Source organism: Benincasa hispida, chromosome 6 (genome assembly GCF_027475165.1).
Source record: "Benincasa hispida cultivar pf3 chromosome 6, pf3_genome.v1.1, whole genome shotgun sequence".
Lineage (NCBI taxonomy): Eukaryota > Viridiplantae > Streptophyta > Magnoliopsida > Cucurbitales > Cucurbitaceae > Benincasa > Benincasa hispida.
This window is the reverse complement of record NC_143483.1, coordinates 15,819,179-15,842,805: the sequence shown is the minus strand read 5'-3', so window position 1 is coordinate 15,842,805 and position 23,627 is coordinate 15,819,179. Positions and strand designations below refer to the sequence as shown.

General features: G+C 31.9%; 1 protein-coding gene across 4 annotated transcripts; it reads right to left on the bottom strand.

The window, feature by feature from the left end:
- Positions 1–10,785: 10,785 nt before the first annotated feature.
- On the bottom strand, positions 10,786–22,958 carry LOC120079669 (uncharacterized). 4 transcript variants are annotated; one of them, XR_016530211.1, is made up of 12 exons: positions 22,718–22,958; positions 20,490–22,123; positions 19,569–19,795; positions 19,160–19,492; positions 18,594–18,840; positions 18,009–18,137; positions 17,716–17,931; positions 17,348–17,471; positions 16,676–16,934; positions 15,712–15,845; positions 11,824–12,173; positions 10,786–11,477 (listed from the first exon to the last, which is right to left on the bottom strand). XR_016530211.1 is itself a non-coding variant. In XM_039033973.2 (10 exons), the coding sequence occupies exons 2-9, from the start codon at positions 22,038–22,040 to the stop codon at positions 16,696–16,698; spliced, it is 3,066 nt and encodes a 1,021-aa protein (XP_038889901.2). In that variant the 5' UTR covers positions 22,041–22,123; positions 22,718–22,958; the 3' UTR covers positions 16,462–16,548; positions 16,676–16,695. The 4 variants fall into 4 exon arrangements, 3 of the variants coding, with proteins under 3 accessions (XP_038889901.2, XP_038889900.2, XP_038889899.2); XM_039033973.2 differs by lacking the exons at positions 10,786–11,477; positions 11,824–12,173; positions 15,712–15,845 and adding an exon at positions 16,462–16,548; XM_039033972.2 differs by lacking the exons at positions 10,786–11,477; positions 11,824–12,173; positions 15,712–15,845 and having other exon boundaries at positions 16,462–16,934; positions 20,490–22,126.
- Positions 22,959–23,627: the final 669 nt, after the last annotated feature.

Here is a 23,627-nt window from a genome sequence, read left to right as displayed (position 1 = left end):
TAAAACCACTACTTTCAACCTCCTTTTATAATGGATTTTGTATGCTAATTAACCTTTGAGTTAATACATAACCAAACATTAAAAACTATCTAGGAATATGACTTTTTTCTTTTTGTTTTTTAAGCTTTACTTTTTCTTTTTCTTAAAAAAATATATACGAATAATTACATCATTAATATCCTTTTCGATTAAGCATTTATCTTGAGTTATGATTATCTCAATTAAATAACAAGAAATACATGGACTAAAAGATAAAATATCATAATCCAAAATACATTTTAGCAGTTCAACAATCATAAAACTTTTATTATTGATTTCGAGGTTAGAGGTTGGATTTCTTCCGTACAACAAATTACAATTAAAATTTTCAATAATATGAATCTAAAAAGAGGTTTATATCATCATGAACATATGTATTTATTAAAATTTTGTTTTATTGTGACGTTGAGGGGGTAAACATTGAGGTGAATATGTTCTCGAGAATCATGTCTAATCCATGTATTTGAGTGGTGGCTAATAGTAAAAGAAGATGAATTCGATGCTAGTGTTGAGAACAATTATCACAAGAAGGTTGCAAGAACAAAATTAGAAAAAAGAAAAATAAGTTTATAATATCATTTTTGTCCTCATATTTTGATTTTTTTTTTAAATCTTTTTCAAATTTAGTCCTTGTAATTTTAGTAAATGATAAACTCAGTCTTTACATTAGTTTGTGTGTGGTTATCTTTTTCAGAAAAGGAAAAAGGAAGTTTTATTGTTGTCCTAGTACTTAACTTAATTTGAGGCTTTTTGTCTTTTCAAATTTAGTCTTTATATTTCAAATATTCATTTTGAGGTCATGTTCATCTATCTGTAATGAAAATTAATGTATTCATAATAGGATTTCATTGATGAATCAATTGTAATTGGCCTGCAAATCGCAAATGTAACTAGGTTAATTTTTATCGCACTTTTACTTAAATTTACGAATATATCACATTTACCTTTACCGTTACCGTTCCCTTTACTGTTTGACGCTAAAAGTAACAATAAATGAGAAAGATTTGTAATTTTCATACGGTTACCGTAACAATATTTGTAACAATAACAATAATGGTAAAGGTAATGGATTCCACATCATTTTGAAATATAATCAAATTGAACACTCTGCATTCTTTATCAGATTGCGCATTTTGATTATAGATTTGGAAGTGAGCCTCATAGTTCATTACAATTATGCAACACAGGTAAATAACAACAAACTTAATCAACTAGAGTTCATTTTTTAGATTACCATGGATGGATTACGTTTTACATGGGATAAAAGTGGTTTGACTTTAATTTTCACGTTGGTTCATGGTTAGTATCTTTTAGGTTTTAGTATCATTTTGATCTTTATATTTTAAGGGAACTTTTAAGGGTCTTCTAAAATATAACCTAATTAAATACACTAAATTATAAAATTGTCATCTTAAATCCATCATTTTTTTTTTCATAAATGGTTTAATGTGTTACAATATTACATTAAAATCAAGTCCAATTGTCCATAACACCTCTAGTCATTTAAAAAAAAATCAAAAAGAAAAAAATATGGATATCGTGTGTATTAAATTGGTTTTTTTCAAAATTGTTTGTTTTTCTCGCTCTCCCTTAGGAATGGACGACGGATTTGGGCAGAGCACAATTTCGCTAGTGTTGGATTGCTTCCAAGTCGGAGATCACTACTTCTCTCAACCACCCACACATGAGAGTCGCAGGTTCAAATATATATGAATTTATTTCAAATAATAGTTTATGCCCTAATTTATTGTTACATGAAGTATATATTTGTTAAAAAAAAAAAACTAAATATACATGTGTTGATATGATAAATTATGTGAAATATATATTTAAATAGAAATGACATTAAAGATAAAATATGAAATATATATTAGTATTTGAATTAAAAACATTTGAAATAACCTTGTATATATTTTAAATAAACTTCTTATATGTATACATATTAAAAGAATGAGACACAGATGAAAATGAAAAGACTTGTAACCGTATTATGCATTAGATGTAGTCCACCATAATTATATTTCTTCTAAATGCATTTGAAATAACTTCGTATATATTTGAAATAACATTGTATGTATTGGAATAAACAAATTTGAACAACGGAGCTTGAATATCCATAAAATAATACGTAAGGAAGAATCCACCGTTGGACGTAGCAAGAAATGGGATTTTGACCATAAACAAAACGAAGCACAAACATGATTAGCATATTATATTCTTTAATTTTAGGGATATATATCATATTAGTTAACGAATAAAATAAGAAATCATTAAATGAGAGTCTATAATTAATTATGATATATAGTGTAATTAATGATTATTAAAAAAAATAAAATATCTAAATAATTAATATTAAATATGGTTTATTTTTAAATAAATAATACAAAAATTTAATATGGGAGCATAAGTATCTCAAGGTTAAAATTGTTAAAAAAAAATACGCAGAAATCTAGTTATGAAAAATAATTAAAGTTTAGGATAATTGGATTTAGAAAAAAATCAATTTTATTTTAATAACCACTACAAGAATTCTGGGCTTTAATGTCGGTTGGAGAAAACTAAAGCAAATGTACAATGTCGGTTTCTTAAAAAAAAAACGGATCTTTAATGTCTGTTTTAAACAGACATTAAAGATAGGGCTACAATGTCAATTTAAAACCGACATTGTAGCTCTCTATTTATTGTTTCCCATCAATTTTCACTTTTTGTTTCCCTCCTTCAATTTTTTGCTATCCTATCAAATTTCAGGGTTTGGTTATATATAGGAAAACGAAAAGAAAGAGAACTTCAACTCTGGTCGTACGACTCCCTTCTCCCTCGTGAGTTCTTTCACCTACGACCCTCGTCGTTTTCATCTCCTTTAGCTGCACAAGCGTCATCGGCCACACCTACACTGCCACCTTCATCGATTATCTGCAAGTCTTCGTCCGTCACTGTCGTCAATTGCAGTAGATTTTAGTGGGTGTTTTCCTCTCTCCTTCATGAGTCCCCTCACCCACGCCTGTGTTCATATGGAACTTCTTCGCTCACCTTTGATACTTGTACGCCTCCCATCTGCATCTTTGAATGCTGTGGATCATCAATCATCACCTACCTCGAACGATAGCTATCACATTTGAAAGGGAAAAAATTATCAAAATAAAAGGGAGGGATGATTTGGAAATAAAATAATTTCAACTAAATTGAAATTCTAGAATTTATATTTTTTATAAATGCAGCTGAAAACAATATACTTGTCATATTTTTTTATAGATATTTTTCAAACGTATTCACTCATAATATACTGTTCACAATTTCTCTCTTTCATGAATCACCATGTAAGAGCCAAGGCAACATTTATTACCGTTTATGTTGATCTTTTATTTAGATAATTGTTGTTGGTTTATTTAGATATTTATTACCAGCTAATTTCAAGTAAGTCGTGGAAGAATATCATGTATTTGATCTACGATTTTGGGTTAAATTCTGGACATAGTACACGATCTACACATTTTACCAAGTCAAGTTAGATGCCACCTAAATTGTGTACAAGGCTCACGATTTCTTTTTAGGTAAAACTACCCTATTTTTATCAATAGTAAGTTTCAATTTCAATTCTATTTCTGAAATTTGTTTTTTAAACATTATTTTTTTAAAAAAATTGCCACTATCCTATTTTTGTCATTTATATATATATATATAAACTGCCATATTATTGAAATTAGTAGATGTTGTGAAATATTGCTTGTGAAGTAAGTCATTCCTCATTTTAGTTATTTTATTTTTAATAAATCTTAAATTTTATCTTAAGAAAGCTAGTTTATTGTTGACTTTTTCAAAACTTTTTATAATCTTTATGAGCATTTTCACTCTAAATTTGAACAACATATTCACTTATGGAATATTTTTAAATATAATAAAATGAACTAAAATATTTTACAAATATAGCAAAGTATTATTGATTGATGTTGACAAATATTGATAGATTACTATCATCTATCACTGATAGATATTGATAGACACTGGACACTGATAGATGTCTATCAGTATCTATGACTGATAGACTATGAAACTTGCTATATTTATAAATATTTTCAATAGTTTTGTCATTTAAATTAACAACAAAAAGAAAGTTGTATAATATTTGCCAAAACAAGTTTTTGTAGAAAAGCTAAAAGGGTCTGATAACATATGCTTGATATTGTTATAACTCTTCATAATACTATTTGATTAGTGGTTTTTTTTGTGATTTTTCATTACTGGTTTCATAATTGATTTTATTAGTGGTTTCATAATTAAAATTTTAAAAGGGAATAAAATATGAATATGTTCTTTTCAGAATCATTTCTAGTTTAAGTATTATATCACTTCTAGTACAACAATGAAAGGAAAAATAGTGGTCATTCGATGTTCATCGAGATAAATGTGACATAAAGTTGAAGAATCCTAAAAAATGAAAGAGGAATTTTTTTTTTTTTTGAAAAGATATTTTTAATCCATAATTTTTTATAATTCCTAGATTTCAAAATAGGAGTTTTTTTTTTTTTTTTTAATATTGGGATTAGGAAAACTATTTAAGAAAATATAGTGGTTTTGAAACTATTTAGAAATCTATGGTTGTTTGGGAGATTTTGAGGCGGAGATTTAGTTTACAATATTTTGTCAAGGGTTCAACCCATGACCTGTCGAAAATTAAAGAAGAGATCGAGAGTTTGACCCTCGACCTGAGAAGAGAACGAGGTTCAACCCTCGACCTATCGAAAATTAAAGAAGAGATCGAGGGTTTGACCCTAGACCTAAAAGAAATTGAGAAGAGGACGAGGGTTCAACTCTTGACCTGTAGAAAACTAAAGAAGATTTGTAAGAGAAGATGAGAAAATTTGAAAGAGGTCAAGGGTTCAACCTTCGACCTCTCGAAAATTATAGAACAAACCCTCGATCTAAAGGAAATTAAAGAATCGTTTAGTAATTATATACGCGATCGCACACAATCATTTAGTAAAATTACTATGCGATCGTTTAGTAATTCTTTATTAACGTAACAATAGGTGCAAACTTCCGGAAAGAACAAGTGAACGATGAACAACTTATTTATTAGAAGCTAAATGATCGTTTACAATCTCTCCACGATCGCTCAGTATGACTAAACGATCGCTTACTAAATCCTCTGCGATCGGTCACAAACTCCTACACGATCGCTTAACTATTACTATTACATGATCGCTTTCTCAGAACCTATACGATCGCCTTTTACTATACGATCGTATACCAAATGCTACACGATTGCCTAGTGGAAGTAGACGATGAGCAGCACGTTGCGATGGCCTCTCCGCGACAACGTCTTCCGAACTCCCACTCTCGAGAGCTCTCTTTCCTCACTACACGATCGCCCGTAAACTCCTACACAATCGCTTAGCTATTACAATTAGACGTCGCTTAGCTATTACAATTAGACGATCGCTTTCTCAAAACCTATACGATCACCTACCTTTTACTATACGATCGCTAAGCTTTACTACATGATCGCATAGTGAAAGTACACAATGAGGGCACGCTGTAGTGGCCTCTCGAGAGCTTTTTTTCCTCAATACACGATTGCTCATAAACTCCTACACAATCGCTTATCAATTATAAATAGACGATGGCCTTCTCAAAACCTATACGATCGCATACCTTTTACTATACGATCATATACCAAATACTACACGATCGCTAAGCTTTACTACACGATCGCATAGTAGAAGTACACAATGAGGGCATGCTTCGATGGCCTCTCGAGAGCTCTCTTTCCTCACTACACGATCACCCACAAACTCCTACACGATTGCTTACCTATTACAAATAGACGATGGCCTTCTCAAAACCTATACGATCGCATACCTTTTACTATACGATCGTATATCAAATGCTACACGATCGCTAAGTTTTACTACACGATCGCATAGTGGAAGTACACGATGAGGGCACGCTGCGATGGCCTCTCGAGAGCTCTCTTTCCTTACTACATGACGATCGCCTTCTCAAAACCTATTCGATTGCTTACCTTTTACTATACGGTCGTATACTAAATGCTACACGATTACTAAGCTTTACTACACGATCGCCTAGTGGAAGTACACGATGAGGGCACGCTGCGATGGCCTCTCGAGAGCTCTTTTTCCTCATTACAGGATCACCCATAAACTCCTACACGATCACTTACTTATTACAAATAGACGATGGCCTTCTTAAAACCTATACGATCGCATACCTTTTACTATACGATCGTATACCAAATGCTACACGATCGCATAGTGGAAGTACATGATGAGAGCACGCTGCGATGGCCTCTCGAGAACTCTCTTTCCTCACTACACGATCGTATACCAAATGTTACATGATCGCATAGCTAAGAATCCGAATCTTTGCAGCGCGCGTCAGAGTGGTTTGAATCATTGATCTTCTTTAGAATGAATCCGAATCTCTACAGCGTATCAGCATCTCGTCCCATCCCACACTGCTTTCCCAACCCGTGAGGTCGAGTTTTGAAAACTCGACCATTTAGCTTATAACCCCACCGTCTCTTCTCATTTTCTCACACTGCTTTCTCATTTTCTCACACTGCTTTTGTTCCGTCACTCTCTTCACTGCCTTTCAACCTTTAAGATCAGCCTCTCATTTTTTCCTCACTGCCTTCATTCTCTCATTCTCACTGTCTTTAACAAATCTTCTTCTTCTCCCACATTCGTCTATTAAATTGTGAGGTCTGTACCTTTTACTATACAAAATTTCATTTTTTTTTTAAAGAACTATACATTTTGTTCCTATTCTCATACTATTATATTTTTTTTATAGTCTTTGTTGCTGCTTGGGAAACAAAGAACAAAAAAGGTAAGTTAAATTTGTGAGTTTACTATTTATTTATTACTAGTTTTATTATATTTAGTAGATCTATCATGTTTTATTCAATAATATTTACATATTGATGTTAATAGTTTTTTCTCTATTAGTGTTAATCTTAGTAGTTGTTATCCGTGTTAATCTTATGGTTGGGATGTTATACCAACATGTTAATCTTATTTATATTTTGTTTGTTTTTGTTTATATTTAAGTACAGCTTATTGTAAGAAATATACTTAAATAAACTATAGTTTAAAATAGTTAATTTTCTTATGATATTTGAGTTTTCTAGTATTAACTTTGAAAATATAGTTTAAAATAGTCTGAAAAAGTTTAATTTTATTTTATTCTTTATTTTGTATTAAATCTGAAAAAATATTTTTAAAAAGTTTACCTCATTGTAATGTTTAAAAAGTTGTTATTTATAGTTTAAAAACTTTAATATTTTTAGTTTAATACAAAATGATTATGATTTTTTGAAATATATTTTTTATGATATTTGAATTATCTAGTATTAACTTTGAAAATATAGTTTAAAATAGTTTGAAAAAGTTTAATTTAATTTAATTTTTTATTTTGTATTAAATTTAAAAAAATAGTTTTAAAAAGTTTACCTCATTGTAATTTGAAAAGTTTAATTTGTTTTAATTTGTTGTTATGTTTAAAAATAACTATAAAAAATTTAATTTATTGTTGTGTTTAAATAGTTGATGTTCATAAAACTTAGAAAGTTGATGTTTATAAATTAAAAAATTTAATATTTTTAGTTTAATACAAAATTATTATGATTTTTGAATATACTTCTTATAAAAAGTATAATACAAAATTATTGTGATTTTTTTAAAAAGTTTAATATTTTTAGTTTAATACAAAGTTTAATATTTTTTTATCTACAAACTTCTTATATTTCCTATATATATTTTTTTATCTACAAACTTCTTATATTTCCTATATATATTTCTTATTGTTTGTCGTTTGTTTTTGTTTAAGTTTGATAATTAGTAGAACAATTAGTAATGTATTGTTTGTCTTTTTCTTTTTTTTTAGAAAATGGTGGGCAAATGCTTGGGATTTTTGTTGTTTACAAATGGTAATATGATTGATGGTATTGATGGAGTTGACTATGACCAATTACCAAGTTGGAGTTTTAGCATAAATGTGAACAGTGGAATTGTATTTGAACAATTCATTGAAATGGCTGGGATGTCACTTAGTGTAGATATGAAACAAATCATATACAAATAATATATAAACATCCTAACCTAGAACCATCAGGGTCAATAAGGTTTATGTCATTCCCTATTTCGAATGCACAAACTATGAACTTGATGTTCTCAATCGCAATGCCACTGCCAAATTTAGTGCATTTATATGTAAATGTAAATAGGATAGGGGTGGATATAAACTTGAATACATCATTTAGCCAGTTTGAAGATCCAACTGAATGTATTGATCCTGATTCGAAGTCAGTTGCATCGCTATGTGATAATGAAGGTATGGCGGCTAACAACTTGTATAGAGACTTCAGAACTGAAACGGGTAATGAATTTGAAGAGTTGGATTTCGATGGTCGTTAACATGAGTTACTTTCAGATATATTCAACGATTTGGATATGAATGTACTGGATAACATTCGAGAACATAACCCAATTCTAGCCCTTGTGGACGTTGACAATACTCAATTGTATAAAGGAATGATTTGTCAAGACAAAGAAATCCTACAACACGCGGTCAAATGTTTTGCAATAAAATGTCACGCACCATATGAGGTTGTTGAATCAACATCGACGATTTGGACAATTCGGTGTAAGAAGTGGGAGGAAGGTTGCAAGTGGAGACTTCGTGCAATAAAGAAAAAATCGCATGACTTGTTCGAGATCACTAAGTACGATGAGCAACATACATGTTTTTATTAAAAAATAAGTCAAAGTCATGTGAAATTTGATTCATCAATGATTGCACTAGAGTTCTGTGATGCTGTAAGAGAAAAACCATCTATCAGTGTGGCACAACTGCAGTCTGATATCAAATCAAAGTTTGGATATCATGTTCCTTACCATAGGATATGGGAGAATGTCATGTTCCTTACCATAGGGTATGGGAGGGCAAAAGAAAAGCGTTGGCTAAAGTATTCGGTGATTGGGATGAGTCTTACAAATTATTACCCAGGTGGTTGTATATGGTTAAACAGACCAATCCTGGAACACGTGGAGAGTGAAAGAAACGCTTACTGATGGCCATGTTATCCTAACTTCTGTATTTTGGGCATTTAGTCCTTGTATAGAAGTGTTTAATAAATGTCGGCCGATAATTCAGATAGATGGTATACACTTGTATAGCAAATATAGAGGAAAATTGTTATTTGCTACATTAGTTGACTCGAACGGCTATCTTCTTCCACTTGCATTTATCGTTGCTAATGAAGAGTCTGCAGACTCATGGGGATGGTTCCTGAAACACCTGAGAAAAATTGTAACACACGAAAAGGTGTGTTTAATTTCAGATCGATATGCTGGTATAATCACAGCAGTGAACAATCTAGCAAATAGTTGGGCAAGACCAAAATGTCACCATCGTTTCTGCTTACGATATATCGTCAGCAAATTTAATAAAAAGTACAAATTTAATTCATTAAAAAATTATGTTTATCGTGCCGGGTGTCAGTTTCAAATTCGGAAGTTCAATAAAGCAATTAAAGATATCAAAGGAATAAATCGGAGCTGTCTGAGTTTTTTTTTACAACATCAGTTTAGAGCAATGGACTCAAGCACATGATGGAGGATTTAGATATGGGTGGATGACGACAAATTTATCAGAGTGCATAAATGGAGTCCTCAAAGGAGCTCGAATGTTGCCTATAAATGCTCTTGCTCAGATAACATTCTTCAAATGCGTGAATTATTTCGAGAAAAGAAAAGAAGAAATAAGGGATGCATTGGAGCGTCTAGATAAATACACCCGTTAATATTTTATATATATATGTTATTAACAATTTATTTCAAACATATTTTATAATACTAAATAGAGTAAAAATCCAGGTACGCACACGAGAAAATAAATAAATGGGCTGCTGATGCTTGTTTTTATGAAGTGGAAATGTGGATGATATACGATTTTGAAATTGCGTTGTGCACTCAAGTTTCCCATCGGAATCCAAGTGTAAATTCCTCTGAATTTCCTGGTAAGTCCAAGGTCGAACGCAGGAACTTATGAAAACACATTGCGTTGGTAATTTTTATGAAGAACTTTGCGGTAACCAGATAAATAAATAAATTGTTGGATTTGTTATTTGTGTTAATGAAAAATAAATAAAAGCGGCCGAGTTTGAAAATAGTTAGTAAATGGAAGATGCGATGAGTATGCGGTGAACGGGTTGAGAAAATTTTCGGCTAACACTTCCCAAGATGCATTAATGTTATGCGATCATGCAACATGCATAAAACAGTAAACCACCTCTCGGTGCGAATGCCATGGCTTCTAAGGTTAGAACGCATACGATATATGCGCTAAGTCTATAGGACCTACACATAAGCCTCTACTTATTTATGCGATGACGAAATGACACACACACAAATAAGGCGACCACATAATATCATTCCCATCTCTAGGATGCATGCGATGCAAGTTGACAAACAGAGCTTATCTCTAAGTCCCTATCTCTTGTTTATGCAGTTATAATCTTGCTTTCTTGAGTCCAGATTCTAACCTAGCTCTCTCGAGTCATTAGGTTCTTTCTTTAGACTCTTTCTCGAGTAGCTCTAAAGGGTATTTAGCACAACATAAATCAAGACAATTGCAAGCAATGAACTTCCTAGGTCATGTTAGCTTAGTTTTCCTCAACCCATTTGACTAGTTTAGCTACTCATGCGTGCTAAGAGAGTGAACAAATGTAGAAATAGAACTTCCATTGTATAAATATGAAGATGAAGTACAAAATAACAATGCAAGTATAGAATAAATGGTCTGGAAGCAATCTCTTGCTGCCCAGGCTTTTACACTAATTTCTACTCGTACTCAAAAGATAATCTCGCTCTCGTGAGAGTCAGCCCGTTCTCTGCTTCTTTGCCCCAAGGTTCTCTCGAGTTGCCCTGAGCGATCTCTGGTGTCACCACTCTTCTCTTGCTCCGCCTTAAAATGAAAGAAAACTATGAACAAGGGCGTGCAAACTTGTGGAACAAAGAATAGTTGAACTCGTGAACTGGTTAACCTCTTTTCTGAAAAATGCCCTTGGTATTTATAAAGCATCCATGGGAAAGGCGGCTTCTCTCTCATGGTTGTACAGATGAGACGTCTTTAATTCCTGATTGATGCGCCGAATAATTGTCACCGAAAAGCTGAATGTACTTTGTGACTGTTATCGGCTGTCAACTTAATTCGGATTCGATTGTCATCAGCTTTCTGTCCCATCACGCTTAATTAACCTTTCACTCAGATGCGCCCACATGTTGCGCTGACCAAGTTACGGCGATCCTTCTCGGGCGAATGTTTGCGAACACAATCATTGCAAAGTCTTGCGGTGAAGTTGCGCTCGACCAAAGATTTCATATATTTGCAATTCTTGCATTACGTCAACGCATATTCTGCACAAAAATACAAAAATCAACTGTGATGGCACTATCGTGCAAGGTTTATTGTAGTGGGGGTTTATATTGAACAGTTTGACAGGGATGTCACTCAAGACTATATTCATTGGTATAATAATATCACAAGGCACTACGCCACTCGTCCGGGAGCAGCTAAATGAATTAATATTATCTAATTATTTTTAATTTAAATTTATTTTAAATATTATCTAATTGTTTTATAATTCACAGAGATTGAACAACAGTAGACTTTGTGATGTTGCGAATGATCCGAACCAGATTCTTGCTATATATAGTGACAATCAAAGCTATATGGAAGAGATACATTATATGTACGATATACCTATTGTTCCTCCACCAGCTCCTAGACGTAGAGGACCTATACGGAAAGAGGATGAGTTTGATGAAGTTGCCCATAATATGGAAGAGTTGCCCCCGTGATGCAGACGCAGAGTCAAACTGATTATGTTAGTTCGATGATGATGATGTCAGCATTTGGTTTAGGACATTATGACTCAGAGGCTGGTCTTTCGTCTTCATACGTGCATGGACATGGTCGGGGTCGTGGAGAGCATAATGAATATTTATATCATGAAGCGTCTGCAGAGGTACCAGAGCAACATCAAGAAGAACCAGAGCAACCTCAAATTCGAAGTCGACGACGACGACCAGCTCGAAATCGACGACGTCCGCCTTGTGGGACACATTGATTTTTGTAATTATTTTTATATAAATGAGATATTTTCATTTACACTTTTTTATTTATATGAGATATTATTTTTTTTAATTTATTCTTTTTAGAGTTTAAATAAAATAATAAAATATTTTTAGAAATTATTTTTATAAAATGGAAAATTTTTAAAAAAAAAAAAAGAAAGAAAAGAAACACAAAGGTCAAATGTTGAAAAGGTAAAAAAGAGGGGAAAAAAAAAGAAACACAAAGGTTGAATGTCTAAATTATTAAAAAGAAAAAAAGAAAAGGTAAAGGTCGAAGGTTCAAAATTCGACCTCGACCTATTTAAAAAAAAAAAACAACAACAATATTTTTCTAAATAGTTTTAAAAGTACAATATTTTTACAAATAGTTTTTAAAACTATCATATTATTTTAATTTTACCTTCAAAATATTAAAATTCTATTAAGGAATTTTTGGTTTGATTCAATTTAGTTCCAAGGTTAAAAATATTATAAGTATATCCTTGATTGAGTTTTGTCTAAGTTTGATCTCTAGGTTTTATAATATATTTGGTTAATCTTAATTTTTTTATTAAATATTTATTTCCGGTCTTTGGCATTAATGCTATTAATTATATAATTATGTAATGAAAAATAAAATCAATTTTAATAGTGATAAATAATAGTGAAACTTAATTAATTTTAATTAGTTTAATTATTTTAAGTTAATTATAGACATTAGTATTAAATACTGAAAATAAGTATTTAGTGAAAAATTGAACAGAGTATTTGAAATACATTTTCAAGTACTTAAATTAAAAAAATAAGTCATTTTGAAAGAAATTAGAATGTTTGGCAACCACTGAAAATAGCTTTTGAAATATATTTTAATTAGTTTTTATAAAAAATATTTATATAAAATTGAGTTTTTTTTAAATAGTTTTTTTCTCGAGTCAATCCAAATGGGCTATAAAAGCGTAAATCTTACTACTTAGAAACCAAGACTGAAATAAAACTCAAATCTAAAAGATAAAATTATTACATTTTGAAATTTAGGGATTATGTTGAGATTAAACTCAAAACTTCAACATTTTAAAATCTCTTAAACCAAATAGAAATTCTCATAAACTTAAAAATTAAAAGGCTATATATATATATATTTTCTTTTCTTTTTCAGAATATCAAATCACACGTGTTGTGAGTATGAAGAATTTAAACTTATGACAGATATATTACTGAATGAACTGTGTTCATTTCACTATTTTTTTTTTCTTTTTTTAGGCAATTGTTAATTGCACCTTAAAAGTAAGATAAAATCACCTAAATAATCAAACAAATGGCCTAACTTTTCCATTAACAGTATATAGATACAAGATAAATACTACGATAAATTGAAGAATTTTTGGGATTATCTTACATTAAAATATGTTCCATAATCCATTTTTAGATTGTGATATATTTTAATATCAAATATCAATAGCCCACCAAAATTGATCAACTTCAATATAATTTAAATTCACTTTTAAATTAATAAGTCTGAAGATTGAAACAACCCACTTTTAAGTTCCATGTTCTAAATTTAATAAACCTTACTTTTAAAATCAACTCGGTGGTACCTTCTTGTCTTTTTTTTTTCTTTCCCAAATTCATTCGGCCAAAATGAAAGAAACTTTTAAGCTTTTTTTCTCCATTGTTTAAAATAAATCCACACTGCCATTATCTCCTATAATTCTACTTTTTAAAAAATAAAAAATTGAGCAAGTTGCAATGTTTCATTTAAAAAATTAAATAACTAAAAATAAAAAGGAGAAAATAGTTTGGTGCAATCCATAGTATTAAATTTCCATCGATATCGATATTTTTACAATTTCATGGGTTCATTATTAACATCATTATTTTCATTATATCGTAGAGACTACAAAACATAATAATTAAACAACACAATATCACTAATATAAACATAACATAAATAATAGACATGTTAAATTGTTAAACAAAATTATTAAATATTTATTTATTAATTTAAATTTATTTTTCAATTTATTTTTTGTAATTTTTCTAAAAATATCTATCGAAATCGAAATTCTCTCAAAATTTATGTAAAATTAAGATGTTGATATTTTCATTGACATCCACATTTTAAATATTGATGCAAACTAAAGTATTTTAGAAAAATTGACAATATTAGTCTTATCTCGTCGCTGCCTAATCAAGCTCATTTCGTGACCAAGGAAATTTGCAACCCCATTCTTTTTCCTTCTTTTTTTTCTTTTTCTTTACAATAAATCCCTAAACTTTGGACTAATTTCCATATAGTTCCTGAGTTCCAAATGTTACACTACTGACATTTGAATTTGATTCTATTTTAGTTCCTAGGTTTCAAAATGTTTTAATTTTACCCCTTAGACTTGAATTTTGTTTTTTTTTTCCGCTTATTGATAAGAATTCAAACCAACTTACCCACATTTCAACTAATCTCACAAGACATCCACTTGATCCTACAATATTTGAGTGCCAAGAAGATTCGTAGGATAATAAGTCCTACGTAGATGACAACAATGTACTAAACTCATTCTCTCTTACTCATTTATCAAACTCATGTCATTTATTTACCACCATGTCAAACTATCACTTTAATCAAATCCCTAGATTTCAAAATTTACATTTTTAACCTCAATATTTTCAATTAGTGTTGATGTTTATTAATTATTTAGATAATTATGAAATTAAATTTTTATTTAAATTTAATAGTAATGAAAAATAGTGAATCGTTTAATTTTAATTATTTTAAATTAATTAATAGACATAACACTAAAGATAGAAAGTGATATATAATGAAAAATCGCGATTAAAAAGTGTAAATCTTGAAACATAAAGATTGAAATTAATTAAGGAAAATTAATGATAAAATTATAACATTTTGAAACCTATGAATTCAAGACAAAGGTTTTTTTTTTCTTTTTTTTCTTTTTATTATTTTTCGTCTTCTTCCGTCCATATTTACTTGATGGGAAGGAGAGGTTAAATTACTTCATCATTTAGCATGCTTTTCTAATCATAATTATTAATAGTTCATTTGGAATGAAGCATATGAACATTCTAATTTGGACACTTCCGAGGGTAAATATAAAACAAAAGAAAAATAAGAATTTGAAACAATCAAAATGAAACAAAGCAAATCGTCAATCCTAGAAAACAAAATGTGATCGAAAAAAAATTTAAGTATGAAATCACGTACTAACAAATTCTTTTTAAATAGTATTATCGGACATGTCACACTAGAATACCATTAAATATACTAATGACAATAATTAAATGAAAATATAATTCAAAATTCTCCTAACATTAGAGACTAGATTATAATTTCACATACAAATTAGTTGATACTCTTCAGTGTAAAATCCCAAAAACCCAACGACGAACAGTAGGAAGGCATTAGTTAAAGTGAAAGATTATCTTCTTTCTAAAATGAAGCTAACAATTTTCCTTTTGTGCCTGATTTAGTGGAGTATGAGAACATACAATATTATAGACATATAAGATTCTTTATACTTACAGAGCAAGTTGATTTCCAATTAGCCTTTTGGGTGGAGCAAATGCTGTTGTGGAATCAGAAGCTTCTTGCAAACTCAAAAAGGATCAATATAATAAGAGAGCACCTACAAGTCATTTCCTTTCATGATTCATCACCTGATTAAAGAGAGGAAAAAATAAGAAAGAATAATAGTTCAAATATGAGCATTGAAAATTAAAATGCCATCCCTCTCAGCCTCCACAAGGCATGCAGTGGAAATTCCAATTCAGATGAAAGAGTAGATGGCCTTTATAATGCAATCCATCTCATATTCTCAAAATGGGAACTGTTGATAACAAAACATCATTATCAATTAGCTCATTACAATTTACAGGTAGGTATATTACATAATGGAAGTATGCAAAAGGGAAAAAGCTGTCTTGCGTCAGGACCTGCTTTCAAGAATATGAGTGGTTAAAGATGTGATATACATATTACAAACAGTGGAAACAAATCAGAACATGAGAATATCATTTCCGTTTGATAAGAAATTTAAAAGCAGATGCAACAGAATAAGAGAATATAATTTTTGGGCTTTATCATGTTATGAAATGCGTAGGTTACTTGATGGGTTTATGGTCCAACCAGATGAAATTGATAGGAATAAAAGCATCAATTTAAAGTACAAATCTAGATAGAATTTATTCTATGTGTTCCAACTATGACAAACCTATGTGAGTTTGAGCGTAGAGAAAGAGAGAACGAGAGAGAGAGAGAGATCTCAATACATGCTTTATGAAGTCTCGAAATGATTTTGTCAACAGATTTTGCGTTGATCAGTAACTTTATTCCAATGAGCAGAATACATCTGCATTGAGACTGCATGTGGCTTCCCATTATAAGTTAATAGAAAACATATGCAGAATAAATACATTGAAAGTACAGATATTAGGACAATATAAAGTTTACATTTACATATCGTTAGATATGTTATGAATTTGCTTACTAAAGGAATCTGGAAGTGCTTCAATGAGGAAACAGGATCGGGTCACGTTGCATTGCTTCCTGGATAATCTCAGTTTGTTCTTTAACATGAACTTGATAGAAACCAGTGGCTGTAGCTGCAGATGGAGCACGACCGACATATTTTATGTCCTCAATTGTTCCTCTGGATAGGCTCTTCATGGCAGAACCAAGACGAGGACCAATGTAGCTATATGCACCCATGTTCACTGGCTCCTCTTGGCACCATACAATCTCAGCATCTGGGAGGCAAACGGTGAACAATTCATCAGTGCATATCGAATTAATCATTTAAAAGGAGGGGGATTTTTTTTACCCCCTTTCATGACACTGGCTACGAAAATTGCATTTAGAGAATTCATATTCATATATTTGGCATCATTCCCAAATATAAACTAGCGTCCTAAATTCATCCATCTTCAAAGAGTTCAAAAGTCATTATGGTTGCTATAAGATGAAACAACGACAAAATGTATCCAAAACAAAATGACAACAGAAGAAATGTATACTTTATATTAAAAAAAACTAATTGGGACCCGGTAAATGTTAGAAACAATAGCCTAATGCAAGCTTTGTCATGCACACCTCAACACCTGACAAGTTTTTGACTGGTTAAATATCGGTAAATCATTTGCAGTAGGTTGAATAAACATACTTGGATATCGCTTCAGCTCTCGCTGGATGAGATCATATGGGAATGGACATAGTTGTTCCACCCGGCAGATTGCAATGTCCTTCCCATCGATTTTTTTCCGCTCTTCATCTAAGTCATAATAAATCTGGAGTAAAACATGTCAAAAAACTTATATTAAATATTGGAATGGAAATAACTGGTGGAAGTCTCGTCTCAGCTCAGCTTCCAGTTATGATGATGCAAATATATTATGAGTCATCAGTAGTCTGTGCTATAAACGAGGAAGTAAATTCTTCCCTTAGAAGTTACCAAAAATTAGGAGCCAATAAGAAGACTTGAGAGCAAATAAACACATGGTGTATAAAGTCAAAATCAAATATGTGGCTTACCTTTCCAGAGCAAAGAATCAAACGCCTGATACCTTCTTCACGATCAGAGTGCATATTTTGGTCCTTGATAAGGCGTTTAAATCTAGTCCCCTGCTTATCAAAACCTGGGTGGCCTTTCACATCATCAAACTCAGATAGATTGGATCTACAATCTTTATGACGAAGCAGGTTTTTGGGAGACATCACAATGAGAGGCTTACGGAAGTCCCTGTGAATCTGGAGAGTAAAATCATGATGGAGCACTGTCAATTCAAGGAAATTTGAATTCTTTAGTAACTTGCTGATGAACTCACCTGCCGCCTCAGAACATGGAAGTAGTTAGCAGGAGTGGTAACATTCACAACTTGCCAATTGCATTCTTGAATTTGCTTCCTAAGAGTAGGGTCCATCTCAGGTATAACAAAAGGGTTGTCATCACTCATCTTCAACAATGTTCAATGAAATCCATATCAGCCAAATATCTCAATTAAATCAAATCAACTCCCATAAATGCAGGTTTCTAATTAAGAATATGCCAATGAGATATAAAAGATAAGCTGATGTTTAGAACTCCAACATGAAAAAACTCGAGGCATTTTAACCACAAAGAACATCATATTTCAGTGACTTAGCATGCCAATTGCCAACTTAGAAAAGAGAGGGGGAAGCACAAAAGACTATTTTATAATTAGAAAGGGTAGAACAATTAAAAATCTTAAAAGGTCATGTTGAGCCCTTTCTTATCACAGAAAATATAAACAATTCGCAGACATCAAGTCAACCTTTTATACATAAAAGAAAGTGACTCTCACATCAATCACAATAGTGAAGTACAAAGAAAAAAAAAAGATAGAGATTGTGCTGTTCTGGAAGAGGAAAGAAATTCTTCAATGAAGTACCTGAAGAAAACGCTCCAATCTTGCACTTGAATGTTCAGGTCCCTGCCCATCATAGCCATGCGGAAGTAGCACAACAAGTCCTGTTTGCCGCAGCCACTTCGATTCTCCACTACTTAAGAACTGATCAAATATTACTTGAGCCCCATTAGCAAAATCACCAAATTGAGCTTCCCACATTACCAATGCATTGGGATTTTCCATTGAATAACCCAACTCAAATCCAAGAACACCAAACTCTGAAAGAGAGCTGTAGACAGGAAAGAAAGCAGTTTTACAAATGCATAAAACAAGGAGACGGTAAGAAGGATATCTCCTGTAAAGGTAAGAAAATACTCTATAGTGCTATCATAGTAAAATTCTACTTTGCAATCAAAAAAATCTCATGGCAAGCATTTCTTGGTACTTGTTTCATCACTACAAGCAATAAACATATTTCAAACACAAGTCAGGCTCAAAAGTGGACCATCAGGCAAAAACATTGTCATCGATGATAAACATGGACGCAAAAAAAAATAATAATGATAATAATAAATGCTTGCAGAATATGTAAATATCTATTCCATTACCTGTTGCTGACGGTAAACATCTCCTCATTCTGGTTTATGATAACATGATCAAGAGGGCAATACTTCTCTCCTGTTTCCTGATCATGAAGAACTGAATGTCTATGGCTAAAGGTGCCTCTTTCAACGTCCTGTCCACTTAATCTGACATGGTTACCTTCCACTAACAATGTGGCAAAAGCAAGTGCTTCTCCAAGGGCCCAGTCAATGCCATCCCCAGTTTCAATCATTTGGGCACGCTGTTCATACACCTTTTTGACCGCCCTGTGAAGCTTGAAGTTATCTGGAAGAGATGTAATAGCTTTTCCTACATTCTTCAAGATTTCTGGTTTAACCCTGCAAAGTATCTTACAGATATTAGTACAAATAAGACAACAAAAAGCAGTAAAAAGGAAAATATTATTCCACATGCCCTGTATTCTGTATACGTGATAGCTGTTCTGGGGACTTGAATCCAGCCCAATACGCTGAAAGCCAATCCCTCTTTTTAGGAACATAATCTTTGCTGGCAACAAATTCTTCATTAAGTATTGAATTGACCTTGGATTGCATCTTCTCGATGTCTTCTTGAGACACCTGCTCCAATTCTAAAAGTTTCATTCTGTAAATCTCAAGAGATGAAGGATGATCCCTGATAACCTGTAGTCAAAAACAAATTTAGAATCATGGACAAGAGCTACAACATCTCATCAGTAGCATTCAAGTGCATTACAAGGTATGAATTAAACTATACAGCTATGAGAAAAATTGGTGGTTGAATAAATGGGAGGAAATGATCGAGGAATGTAAGAGTTTCAACTTTATAATAAAAACGATAATAATAATTAATATTAGATAAATAATATACATACATACATACATGGACAAGAGCTACAAAATCTCATCAGTAGCATTCGAGTGCATTACAAGGTATGAATTAAACTATACAGCTATCAGAAAAATTGGTGGTTGAATAAATGGGAGGAAATGATTGAGGAATGTAAGAGTTTCAACTTTATAATAAAAAAAAATAATAATAATAATTAATATTAGATAAATAATATACATACATACATACATGGCCAAGAGCTGCAAAATCTCATCAGTAGCATTCGAGTGCATTACAAGGTATGAATTAAACTATACAGCTATGAGAAAAATTGGTAGCTGAATAAATGGGAGGAAATGATTGAGGAATGTAAGAGTTTCAACTTTATAATAAAAAAAATAATAATAATAATAATTAATATTAGATAAATAATATACATACATATATGCATACATATATATAAGAAGAAGAAGAAGAAGACAAACAAAATGTGTCCTTAGACTAGTAGAATACAATAAAGTTCACCTGATACATTTTAGGCTGGGTGAAAGATGGCTCATCAATCTCATTGTGCCCAAAACGACGGTAACAAACCAAATCAACAACAACATCTGAATGGAAAGTCTGGCGCCATTCCGCAGCTAACTCACATACATGAACAACTGCCTCCACATCATCTCCATTCACATGGAAAATGGGTGCATTCAAGGCTTTGGCAACATCAGTGCAATACTGTGAGGATCTTCCTGACCTTGGGTCAGTGGTAAAAGCTACCTGATTGTTTACAACAATGTGAATAGTCCCACCAGTTGTGTAGTTAGGAAGAGCGCTGAGATGTAAAGTCTCATACACAACACCTTGTCCAGCAAAACTACCATCTCCATGAATCAAAATACCCATATTCTTTTTCCTCTCCACATCATTTGAGTAGTATTGCTTTGCCCGAGTTTTCCCAACAACCACAGGATCAACAGCTTCCAAATGACTTGGATTAGCAAGCAAGGAAAGGTGCAGTCGCTTGCCTCCCCTAGTTGGCCGGTCATAAGAGGTTCCCAAGTGATACTTCACATCACCAGTTCCTGTATAGAGCCCGACCTCATTCACAGGCTTCGTACCACCACTGAACTCACTAAATATTTGACGCAGTGGCTTCCGGACAACATTACCCAAGACATTTAATCTTCCTCTATGAGGCATTCCAATAACTATGCTCTCCACTCCAAGATCTGCAGCCCTGTCAAACATTTCTTTCATCCCAGGAATCAAAGTCTCCCCTCCCTCAAGCCCAAATCTCTTTGCTGTGGTCCACTTAGTTGCCAAAAAGTTTTCAAATTGTGTGCTCCATAAAAGACGATCAAGAATAACCTCTCTGCGCTGTCGATTGTATTGCATTGGTGTTGGGGTCTCAATCTTGTCCCTCAACCAGTTACATTTTTCACGGTCGGCAATATGCATGTACTCATATCCTATGCTTCCACAATATGCTTGCTCAAGACGGGTCAAAGTGTATCTGAGGGTCTGTACAGGACGGTTCTCAGACAAAAACCCAGACATTTTCCACACCCCCAAGAAGAATTCCCGATCAAGATCAGCTTCTGTGAAACCATGATGTGCAAGGTCCAACTCATCAGGAATTTTCCTTTCTTCCAATTCCAATGGATCCAACTTGGCTTTCATGTGACCATTAACCTGATATGCTCTTACAAGCAACAATAAATGCATACTCTCTTGTATTGTTTGGCCAGAAATGCCAGGAGATGTGGCAGCCTGACCCACGAAGTTTCTGAAGAAATTATCCCATGACTCATCAACACTGGTAGGATCAGCCTCCCAAGCTCTTTGAAGTTCCTCTAAGTAGACACTGCTGGTCCCATCTAAGAAGCTATCAGTAAGCCTAGAAAGGGGAACGGAACGTGGAACTGGAGCACCTTGAGCTTTTGATTTAAAAGGTGTTGAATGAAAATATCGACTTTGAGATGTACTGATCCTTGATCTCCCAACATGTGATCCGCCCTGCAATATGTTTCTCTTAATGACCAATTTTGCTACAGCAGAGCTTGCTCTAAACCACCTCATAGTTCGCGTATTAGTTTATTGGAAAAATGAGTCAAATCTGAACTTCTCAAAGCTAATATACAAAGGTATCCATCATTCCTCTCCTGCTAACGAGAAATAAAAACCTAGGATTAGAGAATAAAAAAAACAGTAAAAAAAAAAAAAAAAAATGTAACTAAATAGAAAAGAATGACATTTGTAGAAAACTAAGAGCTCATAAACATTAACAAATTAAAACACTGGAAAAGAGAGAAATGAAAAATAAGATTAACAAAAATGCTTTGAACAACAAAGTAATGCACTAAAACAGAATGAAATTTCCTCCACTTTCAGACAGCATAAGCTCCACAATCAATTATAGAAATACTAAATACGAAATAAAACAGAATACATGAAGATTATAAACTCAAAACTATAACATGCTAACTAATAAAAGAACTTCAGCATAAAAATATAATGAAACCATGTATGATAGCATCAGATTGCATAAAATCAAAACACGAACGAAAAAAAACTGGATCAAAGCAGAACATGTAATACGATGAGTATACATCAAGCTAAGAAACAAACATCCAATACGAACAAACATGACGAAAGTTAACAGAAATCAAAGAAACGTAAAAATGCATAGATAAACTCAGAATCGCAGAACAATCAAATGCTTGAACTACGAAAAGGAAAGATAGAAGAAGAATCACCAGAGATCGATGAAAGTTTCAGAGAAACCCTACGGATTTGAAGGAGAATTTGAGTTGTTGATCGTAGAACAAAGGCAAGATGCGGTTAAGATGTTTATTTTTTCCCGCATTATGGAAAAAACTGACACTCTTTTTCTTTTTTTTTTTTTTATGCTGTGAATATCAGTGTTGGTTTGTGCATATTGGCGTTCAATTTATTTTATTTTATTCAATCCTAATTTCCAGGATTGAGGAAGGCGCTAGAGTTGACATACGTGTCCTTGTTGCCTTTTCTAAATGAAAAAAATTGAAAGTGACAAATGCTAAAAAGTCAATTTAAGAAATTAAAGGAAAAATTTAGTTCAAACTTCCATGGCTTTATTAAGTTATGGTCAATATTTAGATTAAAATATTAATGATTTAATGCGGATTCTCCCACTTCACATTTTAATTACAAAAACATATTAATGGTTTAATCAAAATTTAAAACGTCAATTTCCATAGATATTTTTGAAAAATAAATTTAAATTAATAAATAAATATTTTATGATTTTAAAACAAGTTAACATGTCTATCTTTTTATTATATTTATATTAGTTACATTTTGTTGCTCATTATTACGATACAATAGAAGTATCGCTTCACTCTCATGTTGATATTGAACTCATGAAAATGTAGAAATATTGATAGAAATATCGATAGAAATTTAATACTATGTGTTTAATTACTATTTTAGTAAGTGAACTGAACTTTGAGGTTTATGCCTATTTAATTCTTTAGCTTTTAAAATTATGAATTCAATTTATAGATTTTGATATTTTTTAAAGTTTATGGACTTATTAGATACAAAATTAAAAGAGTAAGGTTCTATTAGATATAAAATTTAATTGTATATCTAATCAAACAATTAATTTTGAAAAACAAATTTTTT